The sequence below is a fragment of the Elgaria multicarinata genome, chromosome 10 (assembly GCF_023053635.1).
Source record: "Elgaria multicarinata webbii isolate HBS135686 ecotype San Diego chromosome 10, rElgMul1.1.pri, whole genome shotgun sequence".
Classification (NCBI taxonomy): domain Eukaryota; kingdom Metazoa; phylum Chordata; class Lepidosauria; order Squamata; family Anguidae; genus Elgaria; species Elgaria multicarinata.
The window spans coordinates 57,595,060-57,620,257 of NC_086180.1; the positions used below are offsets into that span (position 1 = coordinate 57,595,060).

Consider the following 25,198-nt stretch of genomic DNA (forward strand, 5'->3'; position numbering starts at 1 on the left):
AGCACGTCATCGACAGTAGGGAGTGTTTTTTAAACCCTTGGTTATGTCTACGTATTTTTAAGGTTCTTGTGTTTTAAAAAGGAGCCCAAGTAGACATCTGCAGCAAAAAAGAATGCATATGATCTAGCCAAAACCATCTGCACCATTTTTAGTGGGATAGAGCTAAGCATATGCTTAATTATCTCCTAATTGAATACCATGCGATTTAGAAATGCCTCACCATGGCTGAATCATGCCCAAGGTTAACAGATAAAAGCAATATCTTGGAAAAACTGTATGTTGTGATAGGCAAAGACAACCTAGATAAAAGGTGTTCTGAAATATATTTCTAGGAAATTATTTCTATTGCAAAGGATGTGTAACCTTCCAGTGAAGATCTGCTATGAATAGCAAACATTGACAAATACCCAATAAACATACCTGTATAATGACAGTAAAGTGAAACTTGTATTTAAATGAAGAAAAAATGGTATTCTTGCAGTGGAGTAAACTTTTCATTAATACAAATATTAAGCAGGTTGCATTTGTTGGCTATTCACATTATTGCTCTGCTACATGAAGAACAGGCCCTTAACGTATTTTATAATTCATGTACATTAATATCCAAAAACCAAGTTGTTTTGGAAATAACTGCATTAAGGAGGCATTAAACATAATACATGACGATATGCACAGCCAAGAAACTAAAATCTGGCCTGACCGAAGCATAATATCACATATCCATATTTAAGAATGCTTTCTTGTGCAAACAATAAAAACAGGAAACAAAATGCTAAACATGTAAACATAACAATAGAACGGAAGCTGGGATATCATAAGTATTACCCAAAACATTCAGTCTGCTATTAAGTCAAATAACCAATTTTTGACTTACACATCTGATACACAGATGTAAAAATCAAGACATTATTAACACATCCATAGCTTCTGGTATAATGTTGTCAATGTTTTACATACAAATGCCCCAGCCAAAGGGAAAATGTAAAAATAAGAAACTGGAAAGTTGTGTTGCACTTAAATCCCATTTAAATTAATGGGACTTTAAAAAGTTAGCCACAACTAACTAGATCCATTGATTTTAATGGGACTTAAGAACAACTAACTTTTCCGGGCTGGGGACAAAACCTGTAGCGTTTAAGAATAAAAATTACCAAAGCATTCATTTAACAAATATATTTCTGATGATCTTGCATCCTTGTGTACTACTAGATCTGGTAAACAATAAAAAAACAGTAAAGCTGTTACATGGCATTAGCCACAATACACACATATACTTAAGTGTGCACATACACACTCTCCCTCCCAAACATATGGTCTATTTTTTCAACTGTAATTAATAGATTGGAAGTGGGTTGTGGGTCACATGTTCCATCAACGATCCCAATCTCTTAGTCACAGCAGGTCAACCATGGCTGTATATACACCGATCCTCTGTGAAATACTAGTGATTTTTATGATCCTGAGCAGTATTAACCATTCAACACATGCAAATCTACCACCGGTTCTTCTAGTGGAATAATAGCAATCTAATTTCAAGTTTCTTGGGGATGAATATCTTCCGAGCAGATGGGGTTTCTTCATGGAATAGAAAAAAAGTGTAAAGGTGAAACAGTGTTTGGGTTTCAAGAAATTTATCAAGAAATCCTGCTTTGTCACCTCACAGGGTAGCTGATTTTATGTTCCCGAAAAGTAGAGAAGAAAAATGAGTATATACAAATATGTTACTGGCAAAATATGCAGATTCAGAGAAGATGCAAGTGCATAGGTTGGTGACTGACAATTTTCACAATTTACAGATGCGTATCTTAGGGTTAAAAATACCTTTTCATCTATAGCTATTTTTGGTTGTGTGTTTATAGCTATATACACACACACACACAAAGAAACACACACTCTGGAAAATCAGGATTCATTGACAACAGAAAAGGGATAGGTAATAACTTAAATCACACTGACATTTGCATGAAATGATTTCTGCAGAGTTTGACAAAATGCACTTTGAACATGCTGTTACAAAAAAAAAGGGAGAGAGAAGAATGAAGAACACCACAAGATTCTGTAGAACCAACGCTATATCACCACCAGGAGAGCACCAAGCAAGGCACCATTGGAAAAAAGACAACATATTTGGGAAGTCTCTAAGTAAAGTAAATGCTAATCTGGTCGGAAAATTGGTGTCTTTGGTAAAAATTCTATAAGAATGACCTGTGTAAAAGAGAGAGAGAAAAGACTTTTAGTGAATTATTTAGAGCACGGTCAATTTTAAAACATCACAGCAATCTCTTAAATCTTCTACTGTGACAACGGAATAACTGTGGCTAAGATCCAAACAGCTAATTTAAGGCACATCCAAGGGCTTATATGTACCCAAGGGTGCTTTGACTTGCTTTGAATGCAGACCCCCTATGCATGAGAACTTGGTTTTGAGATTCCTTCCAGTTTGAAAACTTGTTTGTCGTTAAGTATAGAATCATAGAATAGTAGAGTTGGAAGGGGCCTATAATGCCATCAAGTCCAACTCCCTGCTCAATGCAGGAATCTACTTTAAAGCATCCCTGACAGATGGCTGTCCAGCTGCCTCTTTAATGCTTCTAGTGTGGGAGAAGCCACAATCTCCCTAGGCAATTGGTTCCATTGTCATACTGCTCTAACAGTCAGGAAGTTTTTCCTGATGTCCAGCTGAAATCTGGCTTCCTGTAACTTGAGCCCATTATTTTGTGTTCTGCATTCTGGGATGATTGAGAAGAGATCCTAGCCCTCCTCTGTGTGACAACCTTTCAAGTATTTGAAGAGTGCTATCATGTCTTCCCTCAGTCTTCTCTTCTCAAGGCTAAACATGACCAGTTCTCTCAGTCTCTCTTCATAGGGCTTTGTTTCCAGACCCCTAATCTTCCTTGTTGCCCTCCTCTGAACCCTCTCCAGACTGCCTGCATCCTTATTTATTTATTTATTTTATTACATTTATATACTGACCCACAGCCGAAGTTCTCTGGGTGGTTCACAAAGGTGTGGTGAAGTTCTTGAAGTGTGGTGCCCAGAACTGGACACAATACTCAAGTTGAGGCCTAACCAGTGCTGAATAGAAGGGAACCATTACCTCACATGATTTGGAAGCTTTACTATTAATGCAACGCAAAATAGCATTTGCTTTTTTTGCAGCCACATTAAATTTTTGGCTCATATTCAGCTTGTGATCTACAACAATTCCAAGATCCTTCTCACTTGTAGTACTGCTGAGCCAAGTATCCCCCATCTTGTAACTATGCATTTGGTTTCCTTTGGCTAGGAGTAGAACTTGGCATTTATCTCTACTAAATTTCATTCTGTTGTTTTCAGCCCAGCACTCCAGTCTAGCAAAATCACTTTAAAGTTTATTTCTATCTTCCAGGTTATTAGCTATCCCACCCAATTTTGTGTCATCTGCAAATCTGATAAGCATTCCCTGCACTTCCTCATCAAAGTCATTAATAAAAATGTTGAACAGCACCGGGCCCAGGACTGCGCTCTGCAGTACCCCACTCATTACTTCCTCTCAGTTTGAGAAGGTACTGTTGATAAGCACTCTTTGAGTCTGATTCTGTAGCCAACTGTGAATCCACCTAATAGTTGTTCCATCTAGCCCACTTTTAGCTAGACTGCTGATCAGAATGTCATGGGGCACTTTGTCAAAAGCTTTGCTGAAGTCAAGATATATTGTGTCCACAGCATTCCCACAGTCCCACAAGGGAGGTTATCCAATCAAAGAATGAGATCAGATTAGTCTGGCAGGATTTGCTCTTGACAAATCCATGATGGCTTCTAGCAATCACTGCATTGTTTTCAAGGTGCTTACAGATTGACTTTTTTATAATCTGCTCCAAAATTTTCCCAGGGATGGATGTCAGACTAACTGATTTGTAGTTTCCAGGTTGCTCCTTTTTGATGAAAGGGACAACATCTGGCACTTTACCCGTGTTCCATAATTTTGCAAAGGTAACAGAGAGTGGTTCTGAGAGTTCTTCTGCCAGCTCCTTTATTACTCTAGGATGCAGTTCATTGGGCCCTGGAGATTTGAACTCGTTCAAAGAAATTAGGTGTTCCTTGACCATTTGTTTATCAATCTCAAAATGTAATCTTGCCCCTTCAGCTTGTACTTCACTTTTGCCATGGGCGTGTGTGTCATAGACCCGCTTTTGGGAGAAGGATGAACCAAAGTAGAAATTGAGCACTTTGGCATTTTCTTCACTTGTTATCAATTTGCCATCCTCATCAAGCATTGAACCACCGTTTCTTTCCTCTATCTTTTACTATGCACATACCTGAAGAAAGCTTTTTTGTTGCTTTTAGCATTTCTCGCTAGCCTCAGCTCATTCTCAGCTTTAGCATTCCTGATGCCATTCCTGCACTTCTGTGCTACCTGCCTATACGCTTCTTTTGTAGCCTGTCCTTCCTTCCACTTCCTATATGTGTCCTTTTTTGTTTTCAGGTCATCTCTAAGCTTTTTGTGGAGCCACATTGGTTTCTTCTGTTGTCTTCTATTTTTTTTCCTTGTTGGAATTGTTTGTAGTTGTGCCTTTAAGATTTCCTTTTTTAAAAAAAAAAAAACTCCCACCCACCTTGGATTCATTTTCTCATTAGGGCCACTTGCCATGGGAACTTACTTATCATAGTTCTGAGTTTATTAAAATCAGCTTTCCTAAACCCCAGAGTACGTGTACGGCTACACTCAGCTTTTGCTTCCTTTAAGTAGGGCAAGGGTACATAAATATAATTGAGAATGTAGGAGACTGTTTTATGCTAAATCAGACTATTTGTCTATCTAGCCCAATATTGTCTACTCTTATGGGCAGCAACTCTCCAGCAGTTCAGACACTTATATTTCACATCCCCTGCTACATGATCCCTGTAACTGTAGATGCCAGGGATTGAACCTGGGACTTCTACATCCAAAGCATGAGCTCTGACACTGGCTACCAGGTAGTCAGCACTGACCACAAATCTTTCTGGCTACCATCTCCCCTTGGTTGCCCATTACAAGGCACAAGATCCTTCCTCTCTTCAGAGTCCTCTGTAAAATTCAGAGAAAAAAATGGAAGGCATCTCTCATTTGGTGCTAAATGGGAGACACGATTCCTCTCCAAAGTTCTTTTGCATGTGCAGAGACGTTGGGGGACAATCTCCCAAGATCTCACTTTACACCAGGTTTTAGTGATTATTATTTTTAAGCAGCTAGATTCACACTATTTTCAAGAGTTTCCAAAGCCAGGCATGGATTTAAACACTGACTCTTCTCCCAAGTCTCAGAGAACAATGTGGAAGTGTATACCAAAGAATGGCAACCAGAAATAGGGGCAGTATGGGTGGCAGATGTTTGAGAAACACGTCTGAAGCCTTCCCCAGGCACACAGAAATAGTTGCCCTGTTCATTGCATCCTGGCTTATAACTACCCACTTTACTCACTAATGCATTCCTGACAAAATCAGTTGCTTCGTTCAGATTTTACCTGGGTAAACCACACGTGGAAATATTCAGATAGGCCTTTGTCTAAGGAAGTGTGCAACTAATTCTCCATTGCCAAGACAGAGCTTGTGTTTCTCAAACAGTAGCACGCTCACGCCCCACACACCAAGCTTCTTGTGAAACTGAAGGGTGTTTCAAAAACAGTTTCAAAGGAGAAAAAACATCCAAGATGCAACATGTAAAGATTGGCCCAAGACATTTGCTGCCTACAGCAAAGTATATGATGCCTTCTCTGCATTCAATGTACGGAAGCTGACTTGACAGACAAATGAATGACTTCAATGCTGGCAACAGGACAGTGTCTTCCACTGAGACTTAGTTCTAAGCTAGCTTCCACCAGAGGGCAGGAATGATCTTTGAGGGCAAAAGGTAGGTTGTGTGGCACACACCACTCTGCCCTCCAACACCTTGTGGTGCTCTCCACAGACACTCAACCTGAGGTGCCTCATGCTGTCTAATGGTAGCACTGGCCCTGCCAAAGAGATAACAACCATTTAAGCATGACTCTAGAAAAGGACAACTTTGGGAGGTCTGGGAGCCATTTCTGTCCCCGGGCCACAGCTTCCCCACTCTCCCCCAACACTAAAAATATTTTTAAAGCCAATTATTATTATTATTATTATTTTAAAGGCACCTGAAGCAGCTACAGACCACCCAAAGTGTCAAAATCAGCATGTTTTCAAGCTAATTTTGACCCTTCTGGTACTTCATAGTAGCAACAGAGTGCTCAAAAACAAAGCTTCAAAATGGCCACTATGGATGCTGTTTTTTAAATTAATTTATTTTTTACCCTTTCTGGGGCAGCAGGAGCAGGGGGCGTAGCAGTTGCCCACACCTACTCTAAAAGGAAGCTTTATAAAAGAAAAGAGGAGGTGCTGAAAGATCAAATCAGTTGCAGCTCAGTCAAAATTAAACTTTCAACTTCAACAGTTTTCAACATTATTTCCACTCCCAGCTCAACCCTTCTCTTTCCCTCTGGTAATCAAGGGTTGCTTTCCTAACAGCAGTACATTTCTCACAAAAAGAGAAAGTTGTTCTAAGTTTAACTATGAATATAGAGAATGATCACTTTATGCAATTAGTTTGATTAAGGCAGGAAGGTTACGAGCACAACTTATTAAATTATCTAGTAGAGGGTCTTGGGGGATAGTGGAAAGGGTGTTATATAAGTAAAAACATGTTCTCACAGAAGTAAATGATCTCCCTTCAGAACTGTTGTACAAAGGCTTACAACTCTGCACACTACTTAAATGTGGTTGCCTTGGCAATTAAAATCTAGTAGGGCAAGTTTTAGCCTAGCAAGGCTGGAAGACAGTTTTCCTAAGACAACAAAATGATCAGTTTATTCCACCTTCCCCGATTTACTCTATTTTTCTACCCATGGGGAAACCACAAAAGTTCAGCATGCTTATCAGCAGTGCTCCAGCAAGTTTCTTGTTTGACTAAGATGCTTTCTACTTTTTTGGGGGGGATTGTCAAAGGTTAATGCTCAGCTAGCATGGGAAGCACACATATTTTAACTTTTTCACGACAAGTTTTATATTTGAGAATCATTTGAAGCAATAATATAGGGTCGAATCGATTTAAGTCTGCTATATTGATTCAGAAGTAGTGTTTAAATACATATTTTATCAAAAGTAGAAATTTTCTACTTGCAATCAAATCCTATGCATATTTACTTAGAACTGAATGTTATTTTCCATAAAAGGAAAGATCTTCTGACAGAAGGAGTCATTCGGTTGGAGGAAGGGAATCTTTGGATCCAACCCAATGAGGCTTAGGGTGCATATAAGTGGGCAGCCTAAGTTGTAAAAGTGTTAAATATATTAATGTTACGGGACAATCTAATGATCTATCACATTCTCACTACACATGCAATAGTAAACACTTCCTAAATTGGACCTTGAAATTAAACAAATTGTAAACTTTACACTGTCTCAGGGTGCTGGAAGATTACAATATTAACTTTTACTACCACCTGAAGTTCTTGTAGGAAAATGTTTTAGTCAGAATACGTCTCCATATACGTGTGCTCCTTATAGCCTTTGAGTGCAAGTGGGGTTCAAAAAGGGCAGAAACATTCAGTAATTAAAATACAGAACTGAATTTCTTTACGCAGGCCAACTCAAAAACCTGTGTCAAATTTTCTTTCTTACTTCCAACTATTGCAAAGTTACCATGTGTCTCTGATCATAAATTAACATGTTCACTATAATAGATGATCATAAATTAACATGTTAAGTATAATAGACATTAAAAAGAAACAGTTTGTTGAATAGAGCTACTCCGCAAAAAAAAAAAAAAAAAAGGCATTTTAGGAAGGCTTTTATGTTTTAGGCTAGATATAGGCCTTAGTATTTCCCCTTTTCTTCAGTGCTAACAGAAAAGACAATTTTAAGGTAATTTGGAACTATTTAAGCACTGTTTTAAATCAATCTTCTAACATACTGTCTATAATGCATGTATTGTGCTAAATAATAGACAAGATATATAATTAAAAGGCATGGATGTGTTAGAAATAGCTAAAGCTAGATGCTTCTGAGAGTTAGTCTTAATTTGTTAACCCCTGCTTGTATCTTACTTTTTTATATATACAGTAGTAGCATATTTTGCAATGGCATATTTGTTTTAAACTAATAAATACCTTATCAAGTCACTTTCCTTAGATTCCCCAGAAAAAATTAAAGAGCAGTAAGTAAGATGAATTAAAATCACATGCACTGATAGTTTGGTGTGTGTGTGTGTGTGTCGGGGGTGGGGGAGATAGAAAAACTAGTGCACCCCACGGAAAATCAAATTGCATCTTCTGTATAATCTTTAAAAATAAGGAATAAGAGCTAAACCCTAACACATTTCCTCTCCCACTTTCCCATTAAGGCTTTAAAACCAGAGAGAAGCTAGTAAAGCTCAAGCAACTTTCAAGACTCCTAAGGTATGAGAGCAGTTAAAATCTGCAATGTCTAAAGGTTTCCTAAGCTCCAGCAGCTTGGCTGAAAGGTCTCTTTCCATACACAGAGACTCGATTAGCATGATATAAAAACAGTCCACATCTAACTCACTGCGTAACCAAAGTTGCAGTTATTCTTTTTATACAGCATCTGAAAATTTCACACTCCATCAACACACGTTCAACCCATTTTATCTTGGCAATTAATTTATTATTTTTTCCAGGACACAGTGAAGCCTTGTTTTCAAGTCATTCATAACTTTATAAATCAGCCCTGTGCATGAAACCATACATCTGTGAACCGTAGAAAATCCTTGCCACTCAGGCGATTAAGCTCCTGACACCTTTGCTGATTAATAATCATGGAAAGAATAAGATCAGAAGCAAAATAAATGATCATTTAATAGAGAAACGCACAAAACAGCCCTTTAACTTACATATTCCATCATGTTATTCGATTCACATTTCCTTTTGCTTAGCCTCCAATGCAAGCACAGCTAGACAACAGGGAGAAAAGGGGGAAAGAAAAATGAGCTGTATTTTATTGCCGGCACAGAGACTAGCCCATTTGTCCACCTTTCATATTTCGCGTTCAACAAAAGCATCTGTTTCCATACTGTGCAATTCAGGCCCCAGCAGTATGAAGCTGCTCCCTGCGGCACTCACCTTGTGGTATAACCTATTGTTTTCCCATTCTAATAACTTCTCAATCGATCTTCGTGTCTGGAAGACAAATGAGAAAGAATTTTACTCTTGAGTAGTTTTAGAAAAAAGTTTGTTTTGCAGCTGCCTTTGTGTAGAAAAGGTGCGGGGGGGGGGGGGAGAGAAGAGGTGAAGGACAGTGACTGAGTACAGGGTGGTCTTCAGAACTACGACTTTTCTGTATTAATTGTATCTATGATAAAGAGGGTATTTTTTAAAAAGAAAAGAAAAGCAGGGTATTATTGGCACACAACACCATTAACAAATATTTAAATGGTTGGGCAATATATCTATATCAACATTAATATCATTTTCAAGTACTTTTAACAACAGTTTGACTCATTAACACTGCCAAATGAGCCAATTTAGATCCACTGAAGCGAGTGTGATTAAACCACCCCAAATTCAAATAACTTGAAACAAACAGGGTGCAAATCAAGCATGGAACAGTTTCTACATGCAATTCGTAGATGATATTACAACTGTGACACATAAAAAACCAAGTGCCATTGGTTGAATTTCCAGATTGGAGCTCTAACTCTATGGTTTCACATTTAACATTTCATGCAGAAATGATCTGGAATATTTTGAAATCCATTTTTCAATAAGTCTGTTGAATCGAAGTTTTCCAGTTTTAATGAAAATATTTTTAATCCTCTTGTACAAAGCCTGCTACTCTAAAGATGCAGTTAATATCCCAATTGAGTTATATTAACATGCTAGAAATGCATACTGCTGTTTATGGTCACTTGACTGCCATATCATCAATCGCTCAGCAGTAAAATGGGATTTACTAGTCCTTATGAATAAGACAGGATAAATCACGACACCAGGTGTTGAGATGAGACCAGTGTTGCAGGTGCAAAAGCATGGATCACTGAGCCTTGTGGCAAATTCAACTTCATACAGCTGCAACTTCCTTACAAGGCAAAGAGAAAGGGGGGAGAGAAGGGGGACGGGAAGCATCTTGCACTTCAACTACTGCTAAACAAGAGATACTACAAACTTCACACTGGTACAACCAGCATGTCTTTCTTTTCTCGTATTTAAACTCATAATCAAACCTACTGAATATATTCCAAAGGCAAAAAATAGTAATTATCTAGTGATACTAAATTCTTTTCATTTGCAACAATTGTAAGAGCATAAACCTGAACTGTGCCTACATGGAAGAATCAACACTGTTATGCATGAATAATTATACATGTTTACCTTTTCATTATTGTTTCTAAAATGGAAGGAGTTCTCAAAATCTCTTGAGGCACTTTTCATAGTAGCAACTAAATTATTACATTGTATTTTTTAAAGTTCTGTTTCTTCTGGCTAATACTTTTTATTTTATTAAAGACAGTGCCTGCCCCCTAACAATGATCGGCAGACCTCACTTGTTTCTTTGTAAAGATAGCCTTTTAGAGTCTGCTCTCCTTTTAAATGAAAATAGGGCAGCAGTTATGGTCACACTTTTGTTAATTTAGTTGCCAGTCAGCTCCAAATCAAAAGAAAATAAGGCTGCAGAGTGTAATTAACATTCAGTTCAGTCGTTTTGTCCCTTGTCTAGCCCCCTGAGCTTTGTTAAAATTGCCATCTGAATGCTGAAGGCTGTAGGGAAATCGATTTGATTCTAATCGCACCATGAAAAGAACATGATCTAACTGCTTTCAGCCCTCCGTAAATCTGTACTAGGTCTTTAGCACAATGCAACTTCCAATTTAAAAAGCACTGAATGTCTCGTCAATGACTTTGTGAAGAAAAAAGAACAAGGAGCAGACATAAAAATTCCAATAGTTGTTTAAGCATTAAAGCTCATTTGCATCACAGCAAACCTGAAAAGGGCTGACCTCTCAAACCGCCTCTCAGGTCTATGAAGTTGTAGCCTTGACAAGCTCACATTGACAGAGCTCATTGACTCTGAAAGGCTACTCTATCAATGGTGAAAAATGGCAATAGGTTCTACTCCGAGCAGGCATCTGTCTGCCCACCCGCTGCTAAACCAATGGCAAAACCGATTCAAAAATGAGAAGCTACCTTGTAATCTTCCTTGCCAGAACCTTTTAAATAGTAGATTAAGACTGCTGTACAATTTAACTTTCATTGCAGGCATGGAGGGGAAGGAGAAAAGATGGAAAAGAAACCAGCTTCCCAAATACTAGTACAATTAAAACACTTTACACTCTAAACAGAAACTGAATACAGAAGACTTAATACAACATTCTGAAAGGGGCTTTCTATACTTTTTATTGAAACAAATTTAACATTTGATTCTTTTTACTCTTATCAGGCAGATTACTTAAGTACGAGATTGGGCAGGACACTGATTTCTAAGGAAATGTATTATCCGGGTGTTTTTTTTTTTTAAAATGTAATGATTTAGTATTAAGCAGACCATGTGTAGAAGACAAACTGTGCATTTGCTCTTATTCGATTTAACCCACTCTAACTCCAAAGATTCAGAGTAGGTAACACTGATGTCTATAAGTACACCTAATCTTTGTAAATCATTACTTGTATGTATGATGTGCAACATTTAAAAATCGCTCAGCCAGTACTCAACCAGTCAGCTATAGAAAAGATAAATGAAAGTTTAAATGAAACATTAAACTTCTCGGCCTGGGGAAGAAAAAGTGAATTGAAGAGCATCACACAATTCTTTACACCAAGCTTCCTTTTCCCTACTTGACAGGTGAAGAAGAAAAAAAGACTTGCACGTGCAGCTTAATTAATCACTGCACTTGACAGCTCAATGATTTACAGTGAGGAGCAGGTGAGGACATTCAAAACCCCAAAGGGACTCTTGATTCGAGTGTAACACTCGGATGACAACCCAGTAGATTCTTCATCAATGGCATACAGAAAACCAGAGAGCACATTTGCTGACAACAAAGCACAAGTTAAGTGGAAGAGTGCTTATTAAGAAGATTTAGAAACTAACTACAGTGGTTATTTCTTTTTTTCAACTAATATTTAACCAAAAATAAATTTGAATCTTTAAAAAACTTTACATTAGGAAACTAAACCTGATTATTTATGTGATCCATCTTAAACAAAAGGAGATGTAGGACATAAGTAAATAAAGAAACTAGAGATAAATGCAACACACATGCAGTTTTATCCGAGGCATGTTTCCTGGGAGGTAAACTTATGGACTTTGATGAACTAACTCCCAAATTATGCATAGGATTGTAGCCATTTCTTCTGAACTACATTCTGTAGTGTAAAAAGTAATGAGTAAACAATTTAAATTTAAAATGACTAACTAAAGGGGATTCCTAAATTAACTTAAGGGTGTTCATTCAACAGTCAAAGACATCTTTTGAAAATCCTATTCCAACCTGCCAATAAATTCCAGACAGTTGTTCTCAGATTGGTGCAACCTATTCTAAGGCTCAAGGTGGGCACTAATTTAACTACTTCAGCTGCTGCAACTACTTAATATTGTATGTTTACATGTGTATTACTTCAAGTGGGTTAGGACAGGATAAGTGACAGCCTTCTGACCAGAAGGCTTACTCTTCTATATAGAACATTCACAATGTTTGTGCAAACTCAGCCATAAAAAGTTAACAGATCAGCAAAAGATGCTCAGGGCCACCCCATACCATTATGTATTCCATTGCATACCCATGAGCTGGGAAGGTGCAACTCACATTCTCCATATGTATACAAGCAGTGAAATACAGGTTTGTGTATTCATCACATCTGACTACCTATAAGTGGCTTTGGTTCATACATCAGAAGTAGTTCCATGAAAGAAAACATGTAGCATGAAAAAGGCCCCATTCCAATACTCTGAAAGGTTCTTGGGGGAAAGAAATACTTGTAAGTCATCCAAACTGAACACTTCTTTATATGACAGAGCATGTATTGTTTGGTTATGGATGTTGGATAACTACAATGGTATATAAAGGAATGATCTATACAGACCTGAAGAGCTTGAATCCATCATGCATTACTTTTTAAGTACGACTTGTAAGTAAACATTTAAAATGAGCCAAAAATTACTTTATAGAGAACATGGCTGCTAGGGAAGCATGCCAACTATTTTGTAATTGCAAGTAGTTAACTTGCTACTAAGATGTACATATTAGAAAATCTTGTGTGAAGCTTAATACGTTTGAGTATAAGGAAAAATGGTAGGCTACAAAGTTAATGTTGAAGGACTAGAATTTAACAGAAAATACAAGTCTGATGTGTGATGGTTAGCTACCTATTATAGGATTTTTCAAGTGTGTGATAGAAAGATGTGTGCCTAAAGCAACTTAGCTAAATAATTAACCATGCATCTGGTGGAAATTACAGGGTGATCCTATCACTAACTAGTGAAGCGTTCCAAATTAATTGATTTGTATATGAAGTATGGCATTTTCATAACTCTCTAATGTATAAGGAGCCCTGACTTTGATCCAGGGAACTTAATTCCCCCCCCCCCACTAATTCAGAGTTAATTTATGTTTCTGTGTCTGCTTTGTGTATTCTGCATGGTTTGGAAGGGTGGGGGGGAAGTCTTAGTAAATATGCCGTAATACAAGGTGATTTGAGGCCTTTTAAAGTAAATATTTCTTTTGAGAAAAGAGGTATTAAAAAGGTTAATGCTTCTCTGAGACACTAGGACATACAGCTCCTGATGTGCACTTTCAAAACAAGTGACATGACACTACATGATCATACAGCATTGTTTCCAGGAGCTGTAGGCAAAGAAAAAAGATGGCTATCCACCTAGGCAATGCTTTCTAGTCTCTTGGAGAGGCTTTTACTTTCAAAGAAATCTTTAAAAAATAAAGAAGGAAATGGGTACAATGCCTCTAGGCTACCACATATCATTTGAATTCTAAATTTGTTATTACTTTGAAATCTCAGAACAGAACTTTCATCTGAACGTAAAACGTATTTGTATCTTGGTGAGTAAATTATGAATGATGAGAAAATGATTTGGGAATCAGATCTGAAGATACAAATAGGGCGACAGAGCTGGGAGGGACTATGGAAACAAAGAGTGTTGAGAAGTTTATCAGTAAGAATAAAGGAGAATTATTTTAAAATTTTATGGAGGTGGTACCTAACCCCGGTTAGATTGAATAAGATAAGTGATCAACATTCAGCAAATTGTTGGAGAGGATGTGGGGAAAAAGGAACGTATTTACATATGTGGTGGCAATGCAAATATGTACAAAGATTATGGAAGATGGTGTTCTCAGAAATTGAAGAAATAGTGGGAATGAAAATAGAACAAACACCAAAAATAGCATTGCTGTCACTATTTGAAGATATAAAGTGTGGAAAAGGAACTATAGAGCTGATATCGAGTTTGTTGGTTGCAGCACGATTGATGATAGCTAGGAACTGGAAGATCCAAGGGGAATATTCTATTGAGGAATGGTATAAAGTAGTATGGGACATAGCCATTAATGATAAACTGACATGCAATATTAAGTGGAGAAAAGGCGTAACTAAAATAAATGAGTTCGAAGGAATCTGGAAACAGTTCCTAGTGTTCGTGTTTACTAAGGGAAGTGGGAAACCACCAGCAGAAGAAATGATTAGATTTTGGACTCAAGAATGATCCCGAGGTGGGGGGTGCACTTTTATGTTAAGAATGAAGATGTTGTAGTGTGATAAGGCATATGTAATAGTTTTTGATATTTGTACTCAACAATTATTCAATATGTATGCAGCAGATATTTGATGTATTTTTTTTCTTATTGTGTTTGTTTCAGTTATATTTTGGAAATGTTTATCTATGTTTATATAGTGTTGAAAATGAATAAAAATTATTATAAAAAAAAAAAATTATGAATGATGATGGGGTCAGTTCACCCATCACTAGTTCTAACAGTTACATGACGAAGCACCAACAGAAACTTCATAAAATGTTTATATCACCTCAATAATTGCATTTTCTGCAGCAATTCATGCTAGTTTTCTACAAGCTTTCTACATATTCCTCCCACTGAACTTGTCACCAACAGTGAATCAATAATGCTAAAGTATATTTTGAACATTTAAAACTGAATGTTATAAGGTATCAGGGGATAGTGTATCAGAATGCAGAATCACACTAATGACTTGAGAAATTTTAGTATTTAAAATTTCTACATAGCACATTTTCCAAAGCATGAAGTCATTTTACTGTAATAAGTAATACGAGCAGCTGGACTTTACACTGTTGAAAAATGGTCTTGTACATTATTGGAATTCCTCAAGAAAAACAAATAGGGTTCAACACACATCAGACACTGCACTAAAATAACATTGAGCGCCTTTGGGACGTTCTTTTGGGGAGGGGGATTTAAAGGTGGGGATCTTTTTGCTGTTGTTACAGCTTGGAACCCTACCACAATTAGTAGTAACCACAATACCATATTACGTATGCCTAAAAGGTATTCAAAGTTAGCAGCTTTTCTGAAAATCACTTTGAAAAACATAAGGCACCCCCACCAAAAAACAACAACCCAGTAGGGAACTTGAAATAGAGTTTATATGACAACCCACATGGTAATAAGTGCAGTCTAACTTACTCTTTTACTGAGGCAAATAACTGGCCACATACTACAACCTAAAGTACAGCAGCAGCAAAGGCAGCCACAGAGTAGCCATCGGACATTGACTGGAAGGTTCTTCTTAAGGCAGCTATTCACTCTGCTGATGCTGGCTTTGAACTCCTCAGGTGCAACCTGAAAGAAAGAGCCACGAAGCACTGTGATGTGTACTTCTAATGCCTGATCTAAGTTAACCAATCCTTCTCCTCCCCCTCCGCCCTTAAAACAACATGAAGCTGTCTGAATTCTAATCTCCATCAATTCTTGTAGTTCATTTTCTCTCACAGATACTTACTTTTCCCGTTAACGAGGAGGGAAACTCTGCTTCAAATTTGTTGCTCAGCCCAAACCTACAAACACAAAATGAACAGGTTATTTCACTCCACATAATGCGGCCAATGGACACATCACATTTTGCATGGCAATTGTATTTGCTGTGGTCAACAAGTCAAGCTTGAAAATGGTATTTGCCAGGGAACTACACTGCACAAGTGTGGTTACGCAAGTATAAGCCAACAAATATTGGTGCCCACATGTGCTTGCCTTATTTCATTATTTACAAGTCCTATTACAGCCATGATAAACACAACTGATGCATAGAATTGTGAAGCAACCCTAACTGAAACATCTTCAAGAATCTATTTGAGAAAAGTGCTTCCATCTTGAAGTAGTTTATATTTTATAAACTTTTTTTTATTTGCCTGGCTTAAATAAAGTTAACATTTGACTTTCAAACTCAAAAAACAGTCAAGATTTTTAAAAGGAACAAACTTCAGGATCGTTAACCCATTTTTTCTTTGTCTCGAGTTTCTAAATCACTATGGATCCACACAGTTGAGAGCACTAATGCTTTAATGACTTTTTAGCCTTCATACTCTTCTGACTTATCTGAGTTTGTCTTTTAAATTCCAAGCTTTTCCTTATTTTATAGAACTACATGCTGTATTTAGAAAAAAGCAAGCAGTTTCCCTTCCCTCAAAACTCTGGTCAGCTTCATTTCATCTCCTGTTCAGGAGGCAACTGTTGTTATGCCTAATCACTCTGGTTAAGTGATTGAGCCACTTTTCTAACAATGTCTTCTAACTTTGAATTTTGAATGGTTTTACTTTTTTTTTTTAGTTGCAACCAGTTTGACAAAAATAAAGACAGGCAATACAATTTAGTATAATAAAAATAACACTTATGGTGCCAGAAATATCATGAGAGATGCTGTTAGACCTTTGCCTTAGGAATAAGAAACAACTGGGACCACAGCTTGCATGTATACAAGGAGTCCTCCAATCATCTATCCCCACCCAAGCATGGTACACAAGCAAAACATTTCAAATGGTAATAAAGAATTATCAACCTGCTTTCCAAGTTCTGTATTATAGGTGTAACGGACAAAAGTTTATAAAAGATAGCAAAGGGGGGGGGGAACCTCTGAAGACTAGAATGAATACACAGTCAGGCCCGATTGTTAAGATACCAAGATGAGATGAAAGATGGCTACTGTATCTGTCTTAATGTTTGTCTCCCACCCTACCCCTAAAAGTTCCATCAAATAAGCTATACCCTTCAATCACACCCAAGTTGTTAATCAGGCTTATAAACAGAACATCTGAAGAGTAAGCCAAGGAACTTCAGCTGAAGCTCTGTAAATAATCATGTCATCCTTAACCATAAGTGACTCTGCAAGGTCAAGCGGCTGCATTCGAAATATCTTAAGCTCTTAGGGCATGTGTTATTCTCTCATCTTGACCTCCCTCTTTCTAGTAGTCAAAAAAGTCTGACCTTTTGCTCCCAAGAACACAATTAACTGTGGAGAAGAGATTATACCATAAAAAAAGAATCATAATGAACCATGATGGCCTGATAATTAGCCACTAATAACTCCCATGCAGAGAATAAGAACATAGGAACTAGAATAAGTGCGCTACAAAGTGTTAAAATATGTGCAAGACTTCAGGAACTGGTGCTGCAGTTGTCCTATGTAGAGACTATTTCACGCTGGAAGAACTGAGGCTTAGTTGCTATGAAGTTTGGATACTTTACCTATAAAGATACTTGGGGCTATCAAAGTTTCCACAATACACAGAAATCTGAAATCTAATCCATCCCGATCCATATAAAAGACGTAAAGACTGGATGTTTACTTTTCACCCTTGAAATTCAGGACAGAAAGACTGCCTCATGACAGCAACTCTATTGGCTTCATTTAAATGCGGTATTTAAGTGTTCCTTTTAAAATATAAGCAGTCTTAAAATAAAATGTGAATTTAATACAAACATGTTAAAATCTGCACTGCTGCATTTTATGTATTTTTACAGAAGATAAAAAAGCCAAAGGGAAAAATATTTGACTTTTGAGTCTTATAAATATGATACAATGGGATCATGTATTGCATTCAATACTGTGGCAAGTTATATTTCGTCATATGGACAAATATAGCTTTTGTGTAATAGTTCGCAGCTTTGTAGTGGGGGAACTCGATTCATAATACCGCCTACCTAACTCTCTAATGCAAAGGTAGGATACTCGCATGCAGCCAGCACCCTTATTTTATGCACTTCCCAGGCTCTTACCCATGCCATTCTGTACCACCTGCCACTGCTACCACAAAGAGAACAAGAGACTGTAGGCTTTTGGTTATGCTTCTAGGTAGTACAAAAGTCTTTATTTAGTTGCAAACCAATATGTTTACTCTTTACAGCAATTAATTAGGCACATTTGTTCAGCACATTTACAATTTCTGTATTACAGGTGTAAACCCCAAAAGTATATAGCAAATTTACAAAACAGGAAATCTGATTTAAATCAAATCATCCTTGTTTGTTGTTGTTTATTCGTTCAGTAGTAAGGACAAGTCAAGGGACACAGGAAGAAAGTTGTTCATCCTCATATTTTACCTATCTTCTGATTGTAGATTTGTTCACTGAAAGTCAAGAAATACCAATGCTTTTGGAATGCAAACTGTATTTATTAGCGCATATGTGGACATACCCTTTCCTTCCCTTTCAGTCCAAGGGATATTCTTATATGTCCAAAGGGCCTCTAGAAATTTTTCTCTCTATCCAGACAGTAGCAGCTCTCAGCATAGCAGTATTAGTACATACTACCATGCCAGGGCCACATCTTAGAAAATAAATGTTTGAGGCCAGTCTGTCACCGCAGCTCAGGGGATCAACACAGAGCTCACTTTGATGATTCAAGTTCTTTTGTTTTCCCTTCACAGCTCCACCCTTTTTGTTTGTTTGTGCTGAGCTGTTCCAACAAATGCTTCAAGATGAAACCTAGATCGCTAAATCATTCAGTTCTTCCAAGCACTGGAAACACCATTTTAAAAACCCAGCATTATTGTTTCATATGGAACCTTTGTCTTGTGGTAAAAAAAAATTCTAAGGCTACAATCCTATACCCTCTTGCCTGGGAGCAAGCCCCACAGAGCTCGATGGGACTTACTTCTAAGCAGACATATTTAGGATTGCACTGTAACTTAGTCACACTCAGGTCTCATTGAAATCAATGTGAAATGTCAGTCATAACTAATTTATGTCCCATTGACTTAAGTCCCAAGTGTTTTGCAAAAGTGAATCACACATTCCAGTCTATGAATCCACTCTACGTTGGAGGGGGAGCCAGCCCTCTCCCCCAGACTCACACACTTTCCCCCTTCACTCTCTCAAATAATGTTGACAAGAATACTTCCTAAGAGGAGGAAGACTTCAACCACTTTTTCATATTACAAAATGAATCCTGCAACCCCACATAAGATCGACAAGAAATTCAGTCTTGCAAAGTATTTAATAGGCGTTCAGTTCCCAAGCCAACACCAATTCACAAACCATGTTCACATGGTGAATGAAGCTGTGCTGAGTCCCTTCAAAAACCTAGTTTCAGCTGGAATCTTACTACAAAAATATTTCAAACTCTTCCTGTGTTGGCATTTTCACTGGTGCTTGTAGAAGCAGTCATACAAACAGAAACCAAAATTCTGAGAACAATATTGAACCACACTCAGTTAAAAGCTGATATAAAATATATTAGATATAAAATCAGTTTCAGTGCTGATTTAGAGATGCTGGGAAGCAACTATAATTGGCCACAGAAATCTTGAAACATTGAAAGATAGTATGAATTATCAGCGTGTTATCTGATGTGACAGAAGTGTCTAGAAAATGGATACAATTATTTTAAGAGGTTTCTTTTTTCAAACAAGGCATGTAATATACTTTATTTCAAATATGGATGCTTTTGAAGGAAAATACTATTAAGAATTGTATTGACACAAAATGACAGTTAAGGGGTTCAGTTTACGGATTGTTGCTCAATCTGGAAATAAGAGTGAGACAATTTCAGAACAAATGGGAAAGGATTCTGAGATAACCAATTGCAAGTATCTTCAGAAATAGTTTTGGAATAACACATCAAATATTTATATGTCATAATAATTGTAAATGCTTCGTAAATACTACTTCAATTGAATCTAACTACAAAGACTGAAGATTTATAGATCAGCATCTAACTGTTGCTTGAGATTTGGGAAGAATGAACCACAATCAGAGGTAAAATCTTAGTATGTAGCCTCTTCCCTTCTCGGGGCAGGAAACATTTAAGGTGATATTCACATCTATCATAAAGGCAAACTGAAATTTAGAACTAGCACCTTCCCTTTGAAGCCAGACCATCTTTAGCTGATGATTTATTCAATGTACTTGTTGCTCTCAATACCCTCAATAGTTTTTTCTTTAGACCAAATTCCCCTAAACTCTACCCAAACCAAGCTCTTCCTATTTCATGAGGCATCAAAGGTGATTCAGATGTTTTATGGACTACTTGCTGAACTTCCCTCTGGTCAGATATAAAATAGTAACCTAAAATGTATTGCATATAACTTGGTTTGTTCATAAAATTGCCATGTTTGGTATATTAATTTTAAAGGATTAATTAATTCAGAGAATAACGAATTTACTGAGTTGACTTTGAAATGTTTTAATTTTAAGAATGCATTTTATGTTCCTAAAGTAACTGTGTGTCTAGATCTGTAAAGAACACTAAAAAAAAGTATTTCCCATTTTCCACAAAATTTCAGTCCCACCCACCCACAAAACACACACACACACACAGGGAAAACACTTTTTTCCCCATGGCTTCATAATGTCTGGAGAGATTACATCTTTAGATGAGATACTAAGATCCACCCGCAGCACACAAAGAATGGACAAATTACCAGGTGTTGTCCAAATTTGCTAGGAAGAATTCATGTTTTCCATTTTGTAGCTTAGTATCATGTTTAGGAGCAATGTTATGATCTTTCCCTACTATGTTGCAGTGCAGTATTAAATTCATTTGTAACCTTGATAGTTTACATAAAAAATAGCATACAGTATTTTACATTTTGCATAATGTGCAGAGGGTTGATTTTATTGACTGACTGGAAGCTGCAGGTGGTAAATAGAGCAGCCTGAGGTGAGGCCTTTACAAAAGTGCCCTACAGAGTTTGTATTACCTTCTAGGCACAATTCCAGGTGGTAATTTAGACTTAGATCCTCCATATCTATGCTATGTCCCATTGCAATCTGTACAAGTTGCGGAAGGTGACATCTTCAAACACCAATGTGTTGCCAATTTGAAACTAATTTTAAGCTGCCACCTGACTTCATTCCTTGACTTTTGCCATGTGGCTCCATGCTTCTTGATGTACCTGCAACTACATCAATGTCTGCTAGACCTCTTTTAAAGGTGTCTGTGCTGAAACTTTTAGTCCATAGTGATGCAGCACCTTAAAGAGAAGCAGCAATGGTGGCTGCATAAACCTAGTACAAACAATGGTTAATCTCCAAATTTCCTTATGATGCTCATAGCCATCCTCTGACAGATTATTATAGCTCTCATTATGCAAATGGATCCCTGAAACTAAACACACTTCTGGCTAACCTCTACTTTCCTGAAGATGGCACAATTATTAGAAAATGTATTTTAGTGCAGAACGTTCATATTCTGTAAGACCTCCTGAGCTGCTTACATCTAGCTAAGGGAAGACAATAATTCCCAGTTCCTCCAGAAACTCCCTTTTTCCACAAAGCTGTACAAGCCTCCACAAGGAATTATTTGATTTTACACAAAGGAATTGTACAGATAGTCTGGCATCCTTCCCCATCATTAAAATTCTCTCGCCTTGATCATGTCCCAATCCCATTGGCTTTCTACTAGCTGTAAAACCCTAAACAACTTATGAAGGAACACACACTCTCCTGTGAACTCCAAAATCATAAGAGTTCTCATGTCTATCCCATCTATTCTGGCATGTTCAGTGGCTGCCCACAAACAGCCTTTCTCTGTTGTTGCACAGAGCCTCTAGAATTTCCTTCCTACTGATAGTGCTCAAATCATGGGGGAAAAGGTAAGAAGGGCACTTAATGAAACCAAGACCCACCCCTGACTCATGCAAAGTTTATGTCAAATCATGCCACACACACACCCCTGCAACAACTCTTACAGTGCAATCCTATACATGCCTGCTGAGACATAAGTCCCAATTAGTTCAATAGGACTTACTCCCAGGTAAGTATGTATAGATTGCAGCCTTAAGTTACTCTAAAAGAAAAAGGCTTTTCTACCTACCCCCATCCCCTTAAAATTCTGCCTACGGTAAGTAAAGGTATTTTTATTTCATCAGAGAATTGAGTGAGTGGACTTGAAGCTGCTGTTAAACTGAACATCTTTTGTGTTCTTAAGTAGTATTAGGGGTACTTTTATGTATTGTAATAATTTTTGGCAACCCACATATATACATGAATATATATATACAAACCCCAAAAATACATTTAAAGAAATTCTGTTTGACATTCAGTTTAAGAGTTATTGCTTTCTCTCAAGCATAGATGGATAGGGAACACGGATAGGCATCCACAATTACTGCTCTCAAGCTTGATACTTCCTTCTTCTGGAGACTGCCTGATCATTTTCTGGCAGGAATGCAAGATCCTATATTCATACTTCTATGCTACTATTAATAGAACTACTAATAGTTCGTGCTACTATTTCACAGGTTTTTAAACATTTTATATTTGCTTTATATCAATTATATTCTGCAAACTATCCTTATCCTACAGGATAATAGGTCAAGAAAACACAACCGCCCAGAGAGCTTCGGCTATTGGGCGGTATAGAAATGTAATAAATAAAATAAATATAAACAAATAAACCAATGTATAACACAAATACATAGTCTAGCAATCAAACAGCCTTTTATAATGGTTAACACTCACAAAATCTTTTCATAGGCCAATGGATTTGTAGTGGCAAAAGCCTTCATAGACTAGAACTGATGTCATTAAATTAAGTATACATGGTATCTATGTCATAAATGAAATACAATCTTTCTTCCTAATTTAACACCTCTAGCAAAAGAGAAATCCTCCTGTTTAGAGACCTACTTTTCTTTTCCACTACAGGTGTTATAGTGGCATAGGAAACCTAGAAAGATTGTATTGTTGCCAATTATTGGTGTTGAGAATGGTGACTGTGTTTAGCTCATGTGTATTTGTGTTTTGCATAGAAATCTCAACAGATGAAATACTGAGTCTAAAAGACCATGAAATGCAAGAGGTACCATTTCCTTTCCTTTTATATCTTTGCCAACTGGTAATAATACTTCATCCATCTGATGAAGTGGGCTCTAGTCCACAAATGTTTATGCCACAAATCTGCTAATATTTCAAGTGGTGCAAGATGTGTGTGTGTTATAACCTGCAACAGACTGCCACCACAGCTACCTTGATGGAATGTGCCAGAACAATGCACTTTACACTGGTACTGCTAAACTGCAGAATAAAAGAAGCATGTTCTGTGACCATAATAAGAGAGATCATGGAAATTGAAAAGCTGCCCAGCAAGTTACAATTCGTACAGGAGTGCAGAATACTGGGCACTGTATGGAAAAGTCATATGTAATCAACAATAAAGTCTGGCAGCAGCCATTCCATCACACTACAGTAATGGGAGAGAACGGAAGGAGGTCACTACAGCAACTCTGCTGAAAGCTTCCTTATTCTATCAACTGTCACACACCAGCAGCCATACGATCAGGCTGCAGCAGAAAGAGAGATGAGAACCAGAGCCAATCCCATCAACTCAGCTGAGAGACCAACAACTTTTGGCTCCTCCTCTCCTTAAATTATATCCATTCCAGTTGATTGTGATATGAACTTTAAAATTAAAAATCAGTACCTTAGTTTGCTTTTTCCTTTTGCGAGATTGTAAGCCCCTCCTGGAAACTTTTTCAGATGAAGGCAAAATTAAAATGCTTTGAAATAAATAAATAAGCCCCAGAAGATACTATGCAGAATATGAAAAACTTATCTAAGAGATTTTCAGAGGCCATAATTCCTCCAGAAACAAAGCCTGTATTCTATATCAACAGCAACCTCCAAAACAAGTCTCCTTGGAGAATTCAAGTACTATTCTGCTTAGTTGTTTACTCTTGTTCTCAATGCAAAAACCTCTACACTAGGGATCAGATCACTTCTATATTCTCTGGAGGACTTTGCACACTCTTGGAAACACAAATGTTGTTGTTGTTGTTATAATAATAATAATAATAGAAGTTGGTCACAAAATGATGCTCTAAGTCTGTATTGAATACATTCTGAATAAGCTAGGTAATATGATGAAATCAATCAAGTATCTGTTAACACTAGCAATTTCCTATGCCCTGGACAATTCAAAACAATTTACCTAGAACTACAAAAGAAGATTTCCCTATACATAGATCTGTTTCATATGTGCTGTGGCAATGCCAAATTTCTTACACACAGACATCCTCAGGTTCAGGCTCTTCTGCACAGAGGAAAACAGCCCAAAGTACAAATGGTTATGTGTGATTGCTGCAACTGTCAGAACCTTTTGAAGCTGCCACAATCATAAGAATCTCAGAGATCACATGTAACTATGTACTCACATGCTGCTAATTCATAGGCTACTTTCTCTACACAGGTTTGCAAAGTTTTCGAAGAATCAAGTCTCACGACTTCCTAAAGTAATCTGTCAGCCAATACCAACTATCTGCAATCTCATAATATAGTCACCTATACCCATTACATTTAAAGAACAGATTCACACTTAATATTATTGTATCAGTTCAGTTTTACTGACACTTAGAGATACCCAGTCAATCTATGCACATCTTTGGAGGTTAGTTTAAAGCCATACAACTGACCATTGGACTGGTGTGGCTACAATTACTGCAGACTTGGCATTGTTATATTATACCATAGAACATCCCCAAAGCAAGCCAAAACTGTGAGCACAAGTTTAAGCTGTAAGTAAATGTGCCTACACATGCTTTCAATTGTTCAACTGCAGTCATGTCATTAAAAAAAATATACAACATAATCCAGATCTTTAATTAGGCATCCAACATCTAAACGAAAGCTATGCAACTAGCACTCATTACATTCAATTCAAAATGATTCCGAACTACTGACTAGACATTTTTTTATGAGTATCTAGACTAAACCTAACTAGCAGAACTA

The 25,198-nt window shown here is 37.3% G+C and overlaps 1 protein-coding gene across 1 annotated transcript in view; it reads right to left on the minus strand.

The window, feature by feature from the left end:
- Nucleotides 1-425: 425 nt before the first annotated feature.
- Nucleotides 426-25,198, minus strand: part of CHIC2 (cysteine rich hydrophobic domain 2) — a 29,730-nt gene continuing 4,957 nt past the window's right edge. The window contains exons 2-6 of the mRNA XM_063135796.1: nt 15,978-16,032; nt 15,662-15,817; nt 9,114-9,170; nt 8,885-8,944; nt 426-2,205 (exon numbers count right to left, since the gene is read on the minus strand). Coding sequence (XP_062991866.1) covers nt 2,155-2,205; nt 8,885-8,944; nt 9,114-9,170; nt 15,662-15,817; nt 15,978-16,032 — 379 coding nt within the window. The 3' untranslated portion in view covers nt 426-2,154. The remainder of the gene's footprint in view (nt 2,206-8,884; nt 8,945-9,113; nt 9,171-15,661; nt 15,818-15,977; nt 16,033-25,198) is intronic.